General features: G+C 34.4%; 1 protein-coding gene across 1 annotated transcript; it reads left to right on the forward strand.

The window, feature by feature from the left end:
• The first annotated feature begins 3,832 nt into the window (after window positions 1–3,832).
• Window positions 3,833–4,813, forward strand: LOC128541471 (trace amine-associated receptor 13c-like). The gene has a single exon (XM_053511911.1). It carries the CDS (start codon window positions 3,833–3,835, stop codon window positions 4,811–4,813), a length of 981 nt encoding a protein of 326 aa, XP_053367886.1.
• The last annotated feature ends 6,496 nt before the right edge of the window (window positions 4,814–11,309 follow it).

Below are 11,309 nucleotides of genomic sequence, written 5' to 3' on the forward strand. Positions count from 1 at the left end.
AAAGCATATTTTCCATCTTCTAATAATGTATATTGTGTTATAGTATATTATTTGTATACTTAATATTATTTCATAATTATATTTACTCCCAATTATATTGTACACATTAGTATATAATATCATATTTGTTTAACATTAATATTTATATGTAAAACAGTACTTTTAATTATTTATTTTATAGATGATGGGATTCATTTTTGTCAAAGGGGCTTAAGATTGTGATTTTTTTTTATTTACTTTTTCTCTTTCCTACACACACACATACAATTGCACTTAAAAAAATAAATTAAATTCAATTCAATTTTATTTATATATTGCTTTTAACAATGGTCATTGTACCAAAGCAGCTTTACAAAATAAAAAGAAAATGTAGGGAATTGTGTATGAGTGAGAAAAAAATATATATATTACCCTCCTATTATTATCCTATAATCTTTGAATGACCCCATTCAATGTTTAATGTCTTAAAGTAAATGATTGACATATATTCATATTCAGTTACTTTTTTCTTAATTTAATAGGGATAACTGGGTAAGCATAAAATCAATATGATGCTATGTTTATAATGTCCTGTACACATGTTGTATGCATTGGTGTTCTTTGGGATAAGTTTGACCCCAGGCTTTTTTAGCTGTTTAAAACATATAAGAAATATATATATTTTTTTTTGTTCATTTGTTTTGGTTGTTTTGGATGATATTTTAGTCACTATAACATGCAATTTTAAAATCTTTAAAACGTTTTAGGGCACTAACCTAACATAACCATAACTTTAGTAACTATTGATAATTCACACAACATAGAGGAAGGGGGAAACATCATCCTTGCAAGAATTTTGACATTTCCTACTTTGTTGGGGTGGGAAAATATGGTTTCTGTGAAGATTATTGATAGTTCACCCAATATAGGGGTGGAGCAAATGTATGAAAGCTTATAAAAAAAATAAAAGCTTATAAAACCATTTCTCATGTTAAGGAGGATGCTGATTATGAGGCCACATTGGTTACATTTAGGCATTTGGCAGACGCTCTTATCCAGAGCGACTTACATTTTTATCTCATAATACATCTGGGGTGCGTTTCCCGTACAACGATGTAGCTCTTTGCTTAACCACCGTTGTACGATGTAACGTTGAAGAAAATAACTAACTAGTCACGAGTGTTTCCCAACACCATAGTACCTGTGTCGCACTTCCATCGTTAGAACCATGTTGGTTTAATCTGTCGTTCTTCTTCTTCTTCAATACTATGGCGGAGTAGTGCCATAGGCACATATCGCCCCCTACTGTTAAGTGTTTTTTCTCTCTCTTCGGCTCCCATTTAATGCGCTTTCGCAGTGACGTTACGTAGAAGTGGTGTAATAATGTCACGAACGCAACATTCATTATTTGTACAATAAAACATATATAGGCATACACAGTTTAAATGTGCTCTTTTAGAATAACAAAGTCTATAACTTTTAGTTATATTTCATTTGAACTCACTTTTTGATGAGGAAGAGGGGGTCTTTCTGGTGCTGCTGTGAATAAGGAAGATGACACTTCTGATGAGGATATATATATATATATAATTTTTATTTTTTTTTTAACCTATGAATAGTACATATTCTACTTCTACTTCTGAGAGCACAACAAAAAAACTCACTTAAAAACTCACCTTTTCTTTGCACAAACGAAACGAAGGCTGTGTTACAACCGGAACATAAATAATGCTTTCATAGGGCACTTCGAAGGGAAAATAATTGCGATGATATCGCTGTTATATCGTTTTAAAGTAAATTTGTAATTAAAATAACCGAACTATGCTTCTAACCACAGGTCGAAGGCTGTAGTTCCAACCACGTAAGTTTGCGACGCTGTTTGCGAATGTTCGTTTGAACTATGGTTTCGAGAAACACCGAATTGTTGAACTACGTTGGTAACGACGGAACTTGCGACCATAGTTGGCTAACGATGCTTTTGGGAAACGCACCCCTGAGCAGTTGAGGGTTAAGTGCCTTTCTCAAGCACCCAACAGTGGCAACTTGGTGGTTGTGGGGTTTGAACCTGGGATATTCCGTAGTCCAATGCTTAAGGCTCCTCTGAGTTGAATCTTCAATATTTTCCTTCACTTACAGAGCCACTATTTTCTCAAATTGCACTAAGAAAAAAAATGACATTATACACCAGTAGGCCTAGCAGAGTAGGAAAGATTCATTAGGATCCAAGGGAAATACCTAGTTTAAATATAACATATAATCCCCATATAGCCACATGGCTCAAAACACAAAGGATGCCTAACGAAAGAAAAGCAGAAAAAGCTCTCTGCATTTTAGTCTTTGTGTTTACAATAAGTTAACTTTAATATTTTATTTACAATTTAGACCTTTATTTATTTTTAATCAGTATTTTGACTGATTTTATAGGATCATTGAATTAAAGCACCAAGAAGCTTAAATTGCATCATCTGCTAGCACAGTTTATTGGCATATTATGTTTATTTAGTTTATTAAAATATGGTTTCTTTTTAAAATACAGTATAACTGTAAATATATAATGTGCAACTCTAAAATGTGAAATGTGCAAAAGGCTTAATTTGATTAAATTCGTTTTACTGCCTACCAAATACTAGCTTCTTTCATTGCCAGCATGCTTAGTTATGCTCAGTTGCAATAAAATAAATTCTATAAATGCCTAAAAATGCCTAAATTAACAAATATTTATTTTGCATATGTATTGCTTACATGGCATTTTTGTACACTATTTTTTTTTACTTAAATTAATCATATGACCTCCAGTTAAATGAGGATAATAATAATAATAATAATAATAATAATAATAAATAAATATATATATATATATATATATATATATATATATATATATATATATATATATATATATATATATATATTAATATATATTATAATTATTTAATATTCTGTCTAAACGACAGGTTTTGTTATAAAAAGATTCCAGATGGAAGTTTGGAAAGGCACGTTTTTGCTGACTTCTTACAACAAAGATGCTAGTGTTGGGGCAAGGTCATCCTTGCCATATGACCCTGGTGGTTTGTAAACAAAATGACAACAGCAAAGCTAACCAAAGCCATCGCTACATGGATTACTACAGAATACAAAAGAAGATCTATAACCAAATAACTAGTATAGTTAATATTAGAATTCATACTGGAACTCATGACCCAATATACTTTCTATATAGTCATTCAAAACATCAATGTCTGAAATCCAAATAGCCTACAGTTTCAAATTTGAATGCTGAGCAGAGTTGTCTGGCAATTGTCCAGCAAACATATTTATTCAGTTTTTAATTATCATCGCAAATAAAACTATTACTGAATTTGGCACCACTTTGTAGGTCTTGTAGATCTTTAGTTTGTCTATTTTTTAATTCATTTTAAGCATTTTAAGGGCAGTGTTTTTTGTTTTTTTATACAATTCCTATTACATATAATTAACCAATGTTATAGGTCCAGTCTATTATAGTTATACAAAATAATACAGTTATATATCCTTGTCTAATGTTCACTACATTTGTTATACAGTAGAATAATGTATTTCATTTTAGATTGTAAAACTTAAAGCATTCTCAATTTATCTAAAAAGCACAGAAAGCAAACAAAACACACAAGTTCCATTAGTCCAATAAAGAACATATTCTTTAGAGAAATTTTGCTGATGAGGAATATTTTAGTTTCTCAACAAGGCATTACATCATATATATCATGCTGTCGCTCAAATTAGGGGGGTGTGATAACTTTTAAAGGTATAAAAGCACCAGAGATGCTTAAGTTCTATCCTTAAACTTATAATATAGAAAAAATAAAAAATACATATGTTTATAAACCTGACAGAGTTTAATCAGTCTGATCGCTGCGAGCATTTCTCCTGTCCAAAGAGATCTGTATCTCCTGCAGTTTATATTTTACTCTATGTGTGTTCAGCTGCTGTGGTTCTGCTTACAGTGTGTGGAAATATGCTTGTCATCATCTCTGTTCTTCACTTTAAGCAGCTTCATACACCAACAAATATGCATTTGCTCTCTCTGGCTGTTTCAGATTTCTTTGCTGGCTTCTTTGTAATGCCGCCAATGTTTATCTGGACTATTGAGTCATGCTGGATTTTTGGGAGAGATTTGTGCACCATCTACTGGTTAATTGGAGGTTTTCTCATTATATCAAACTATACTATTGCTCAGATTGCTGTGGATCGGCATTTAGCTCTCTCAAACCCCTTTCTGTATATGAGCATTGTCTCTGTTAAAGTCACTCGTGTCCTCATTGTGTTTGAATGGTGTGCAGTGGGGGGCTATACCCTAGCCCTAATATATTTTAATGGAAATTTTACAACCTCTTTATTCTGTCCTGGAGAGTGTTTTTTCTCTCCAAATGTGGTTTGGACTGTAATTGATCTTGTTCTATCATTTATATTTCCAGTTTCTGTCATAATCATATTATACTCTCAAGTTTTTGTGATTGCTAAAAAACATGCCACTGCTATAAGAGAACTTAAAAAAATACAGAAAATCTCCTCACACTCGATGAAATCTGAGAGAAAAGCAGCTAAAGTCCTCGGCATTTTAGTGTTTGTGTTTCTGATGTGTTTGCTTCCATATTTCATTTACAGTTTTTTAAACAATATTATTGAATTACAGCCAGAAACCTTTCAAAAAGTCTCAATTTTGTTTTGTCTTAATTCCACCATTAATCCAGTTATTTATGCTCTGTTTTATCCATGGTTCAGGAAGTGCATTAAATTGATTATAACTCTGAAAATATTTAGGCCAGACTCAGCAATAATAAATGTTCTTTCATAAATATATTGTTTTCACTTCTTTCGATATTGTTGCTAAATATTGCTTATATATAATATAGAATGTTGCCTTTTTTAGCAAATCCAATTATCTAATACAATATGTTGCTGATATCAATATTTAGAAGTGTTGTATTTTTCACAATATTATTTCTCCATAACCCTCTGCTTATCATTGTAGGACGAATTAATAATCTCATTTCTCCACCCAAACACAATTTTCTAAAAATACTACACATACTGTATTTTTTTATTAACTGATAACTTAAATTAGTATGTACTGGACTGTATTTATTATATTAACGTACATTGATGAAACTGACATTTGAAGTTAAATTTGGACATGGGTTTTCATTAGTAGGTATGAAATAGGCAAGGCAAGGCAAGTTTATTTGTATAGCACATTTCCTACACAGTGGTAATTCAAAGTGCTTTACATAGAAAAAAATAAAATAAACATGAAATAAAATAAAAGATAATAGCAATAAGATATTTTAACAAAAACTTTTACATTTCATTTAAAATAAAAATAAATGCAGTTTGCAACAAAACTTTAAACTAATTAAAATTTAATAAAAATAAAAAAATGAATAAAAGACTAATTAAAACTAATAAAAACATGATTTAAAAAAAAAACATAAAATAGTACAGTCAGTTCTGGACTAAGTTCTGGACTAATACATTTTATTTCTCTTGTAACATGTAATCTTAACACATCAATCAAAATATCAACTTTGCAGTGTTGTACAGATTTGGACAAATTAAGGCTAGTTTGCATGTTATTAAGTCATATTTCTATATTATGACTGCATCATTCACATGAAATTTAAAGTATATAGTAGGTAGACTGCCATAGGTAGGGAACGCCTATTACTGCTGCAATAAGCAGCGGCAGAATAACATCAGTTGCAAGTCATTCATGAAATGACCGCCAGGTGGTGCAAAGTGACATTTTTCACTCTACGCAGTTTTAAAATATAATTAAGTCATAAAGTCTTAACAATATGTTATATCATAGAAATACTACAGTGATGTTAATTTCCACATTTGAGTACTTTATACAACAAAAATGAAAAATCTGAACCAGAGCTGTTGCTATTTATTGTACAATAGAGAGTAAAAAAACAAACATTGGTTAAATGTTGTTTAGACAGACGATCAAGTTCACTAGCTGATAATTTTAAATGTACAAAGAATGAACTGTTATATAGCCTATCTCTGTTTGTATCTGTTTATTGTTATTTAAAAAAATACATTCAAAGACAGCAAACTTTAAATATAGAAATAACTAGTAAAATAGCCTTTCAGAAGAAAACATTACAATAACTCAACAAAAGACTCACCAAACAATGCTGTGTTGTTTCTTTAAACACATTGTTGTGTTGTTTATGCTGGGTGAAAATTCTAGGTTATTTAGGGTACAAGCATTGTATTGCTGTATTTGTTGTATTGCTCATGTTGGGTCAAATGGGATGTAGTGAGTCATTTACAAATAAACACCTGGTTGGGTTATTTTTCACCCAACAACTGGTTTATTTATTATTCTCTGGTTTCTCCAAACAGCAGCCTGCAAAATGTTCAAATACTGTGTCACAAGTGTAGTTTTCAGAGACTTGAGCATTAGGAAATGCGCATAACACCAGCCCAACGCAGCCTTATCTTGGAAAGAATTTCTAAACGTTTCTAAACATGGGATATTGTTGTTTTTCAATATTTGTAAATTTAATTTAAATGAGGTTTGGGCTCGGGATTATGATTTGGTATCGTGCTCCTCCTTTTTAACTTCCTTTATAGTATAATCAGTGCTCAGCCTTAGGCATAAAGCTAAAAATGTGTCTGGGGAAAAACAGCAAGGGAACTGACTCTTTTCAATTATTTGATAAATTAATGATTTCTTTGGTTTTGGCTGTAGTGATGAAGGTAATCATGTAATCATGTAATCTCGTCATCTCCGCAGCAGTGGATGTGCATATAATTCACTTTTCTTACAAATTACATAATCTAAAATTAGTTTTCCATTAGTTTATATAAAAGCAGCTATTTCACTTCTTGTGCTTCTTGTTTTGATGCTGAGCGTCACGTAATCATCTCTCCCGCTGGGTCTTAGTGTGCGTGTCTTACTGGTATAATCAACATCCGTGCACGCGTGTACTGTTTACTATAACACTGCAACCACACAGACCCTGTGTGTGTGTGTGTGTGTGTGTGTGTGTGTGCGCACGGCACTGTGTCCAGTGAAGCGCGCGCACACAGACTTCCTACTTTCGCCGTCAGAGACACACACACACTTTCTCTCTGCTTTACACAGAAACACTGCTCTGTTGTAATTTATTTTTTAAGGTAAAGTGCAGGTTAATTTGTTTTGTTTTTACTTTACAGCGGTGATTCCATTGGTGTGTTGCTAAATCTAGTGTCATTAGAGAGATTTTTTGTTTATTTTTATGATAAACCATCGTTTTTGTTGTGCGCGCGTGTGTGAAAAAAGTGGAGGTAGGGTTATTGTGTAAGATGAAAATGGGGAGAGGGAAGCTTACTTTAGATTGACACACACACACACACATGCATGCACACACATACACAGTGCCTGCACGCACAAACAGAAACACTTATCTGTCTTTTAGGTAAAATGCAGGTTAATTTGTTTTATTTGTACTTTATATTTCGTGTTAATTATTTTTATGTATTTAATTTTTGGGGCTGTGGAATGAATAATTTGAGTTTCCATCATTTTTTATGCGAAAATTTGATGTATTGTATTGGAATACAAGTGTATATGTAATCCACTGTATATGTAATTTTAGAAATTATATTGTTAAGCAAAAAAAACTTTTGAATAATTTCATGGACACAGCATATACTGTCATACATACAAAGAATGATTTTCTTTATTTACTTACTGGCACTCAGGGCACCAATACGGAGTCTGTCACCTTATTAAGTTGTGGCGAAAAGTAGTATTTCGTGGCTATGTGTTATATTTTGTCATTCCCATGTGTTATCAATTTGTGGCCACAATATAGTATGCCTTAATAAGTCATGGCCATGTGATATATATATATATATATATATATATATATATATATATATATATATATATATTATTTTATTTTTTTATATCAGAGGGGCTCGGTTCATTCTACAGTCGTGGCCAAAAGTTTTCGGAATTACATAAATATTGGAAATTGAAAAAGTTGCTGCTTAAGTTTTTATAATAGCAATTTGCATATACTCCAGAATGTTATGAAGAGTGATCGGATGAATTGCATAGTCCTTCTTTGCCATGAAAATTATCTTAATCCCAAAAAAACCTTTTCACTGCATTTTATTGCTGTCATTAAAGAACCTGCTGAGATCATTTCAGTAATCGTCTTGTTAACTCAGGGGAGAATGTTGACAAGCACAAGGCTGGAGTTCATTATGCCAGGCTGATTGGGTAAGAATGGCAAACTTGACATTTTAAAAGGAGGGTGATGCTTGAAATCATTGTTTTTCCATTGGTAACCATGTTGACCTCAAAGAAACGCGTGCAGCCATCATTGCGTTGCATAAAAATGGCTTGACAGGCAAGGGTATTGTGGCTACTAAGATTGCACCTAAATCAACAATTCATAGGATCATCAAGAACTTTAAGGAAAGAAAATTCTTGTTAAGAAGGCTTCAGGGCGTCCAAGAAGGTCCAGCAAGCGCCAGGATCGTGTCCTAAAGAGGATTCCGCTGCGGGATCGAAGTGCCACCAGTGCAGAGCTTGCTTAGGAATGGCAGCAGGCAGGTGTGATCGCATCTGCACGCACAGTGAGGCAAAGACTTTTGGAAGATGGCCTGGTGTCAAAAAGGGCAGCAAAAAAGCCACTTCTCTCCAAAAAAAAACATAAGGCACAGATTAATCTTCTGCAGGAGGTATGGTGAATGGACTGCTGAGGACTGGAGCAAAGTCATATTCTCAGATGAAGCCTCTTTTTACGATTGTTTGGGGCATCTGAAAAAAGGCTTGTCTGGAGAAGAAAAGGTGAGCGCTACCATCAGTCCTGTGTCATGCCAACAGTAAAGCATTCTGAGAGCATTTATGTTGCTTCTCAACCAAGGGAGTGGGCTCACTCACAATTTTTGCCCAAAAGCACAGCCATGAATAAAGAATGGTACCAAAACACCCCCCAACAGCAACTTGTTCCAACAATCCAACAACAATTTGGTGAAGAACAATGCATTTTCCAGCATGATAGAGCACCGTGCCATAAGGCAAAAGTGATAACTAAGTGGCCCGGGGACCAAAACATTGAAATTATGCCAATAATACATAATCGCCAAGGCGGAATGTGCTCGCGCCGCTTGAATAGCTAGCGCACCAGGTTCTCCTTGGGGCACAGGACGAGTTCCTGTCTCACAGAGTGATGTACATTATAGCTAAAGCCAGAGGATTACTCAAGGGCCAATACCCGGAGGCAAATACGGGTTATGCGCCAGATGGCTTCATACCCTTTCTATGTGGTTCAGACTCCTGTTCCTGACTTTGGGTGCCACTCTACGTGCGTTTTGTCATCGCTAACAACAGGTGCTTCTTTCACGGGCTGGGATGCGGTCTTAGATGGTCGTCCAGCCCAAGGGAGCTGGAGAGGCCATCTTCTCGCGTGGCACATTAATTGCCCCGAACTGATGGCTTTATTTTGGCCCTTAACACTAGAACTACCAGGTTTTTCTGACCCCTCCAGCCCTACCAGAGGTAGGCCAAATGGCCCCTTGGTTTTAAACTAACAACTTAATCACCGACAATTGACTCCCATTCATTTGTAAATGGGTGGCCGATTGGAATGTGTCACTCCCCTTCCCCCCACACATGGAAGGGCAGAGTAAGAAAAGCTTTGAAGGACGCTGGGAAACCATATTTAAATCGAAGAGGAGAACAAAAACCAAGGAAAAAAACATCTAAAGAGTTGAGTGGAAGAAGCATATGTGTGATATGATCTCTCTCTCTCAACACGCTGAGGAGCACTAAACGCCACAAAAACAGTTAACCTATCAAAATAAACCACATACCATATATAATAATTTAAATGTACATAATGAAGGACAAAGACATATATATATGTAAATATCAGGATTACATCATGATTCTTTCTCATTGATTTTACTATTTTGCAAGTTGTCTGAGCCATACACACAAACTAATTAGACTTTTTTTTTTTTTTTTATAAAAAAAAAGCCTTTCAGGTAACAAAGTATAAAATAAAGCAAAGAGCAGAATGAGCAAAGATAAAAATCTGTGTCAATTTATCATTGTTATTCAAATAGATACACATTACAAATAAACATAATATGAATAAAAAACAAGGTTTTTATTTTTCAGGAAGATTAGGTGTATTCAGCAGTATTGAATAAATGAACATAAAAGGTGAAACACTAAATGCTTACACACTTCATCTATCTTTTCATTCTATTTTATCTTAAATATGTGTGAAGAATAGAGTGAACTTTATAGTTACTTACACTATGTGTATCTGTTATGAATAAAACACATGAGCAAATTAGATTTGAATGGGTTGTTATTGTTGCTTCCCTAGACATCTTTGTGTATTTTACAAGCTCAACATGTGTTGTTTTACTAGTACATATGTGTGTTTAAATGTCTGAAACCTAAAATATGCCTTATGTGGTTAACCCTCTGGGGCCCAAGGTGATTTTTGGGGCCCTTGAGATGTTTGGGCATGTTCTGATATTTATGCTTTTTTCAGCTATTTATAACATATTATTGACCAACCTGTATTTTACTTGTAATCAGCACAAACTGTTCTACGATAATATGTGACCAAAATGAATTTGTAAATGGGTGGCCCATTGTAATGTGTCACTCCCCTTCCCCCCAAGAAGTGTACTCTAAAGTACCTCACACATGACTGTGGTTTGGATGACTGTGGGCAGGGCTGTGAACTGATGACAAGCTAAACTTGGGAATAAAAGGAATAGTTTACTACATGCATTTGCAATCTTCAAAAACTTATCGGTACAAACAAGCTGCAAGGATGCCATACATTATACTGCTGCTGAGGCTTTGGCTCTGCTGCAAAACATGGACTCTTGTGACTCGGATGGTGGGGAAGTATCCATTTACTTGCAAGAGAGTTCGGACTCTGACATGTCTTCAGGTGATGAGATGTGTTCCGGGTTAGAAAGTAGAACTCCTCTTAAAAAGAAAAGTCGGCTGGAGACACAGATCACACAGAAGAATTCCAGCTATGAGATGGCAAAAGATGGCACAGTGTGGGTTGAGGAAGAAGTAGGGAGGCCGCTCCCTCACGGCCAACTAGAAACATATACATGTGATGGAAAGCCAACAGGAGAAGTCAGAAGAACCATCAAAAATCGCTTGCAGAGCTTCTTGTTTTTGGTGAGTTGGGACATCCTTCACACTATAAGAAAATGTACAGTTGAGTATGGCCGGCAGTAAATTTCCAGCAGTAAATTGCCACAAAACCTGACAAGTTTGGAATCAAGTCTTGGGTTGCATG

Source organism: Clarias gariepinus, chromosome 2 (genome assembly GCF_024256425.1).
Source record: "Clarias gariepinus isolate MV-2021 ecotype Netherlands chromosome 2, CGAR_prim_01v2, whole genome shotgun sequence".
Classification (NCBI taxonomy): domain Eukaryota; kingdom Metazoa; phylum Chordata; class Actinopteri; order Siluriformes; family Clariidae; genus Clarias; species Clarias gariepinus.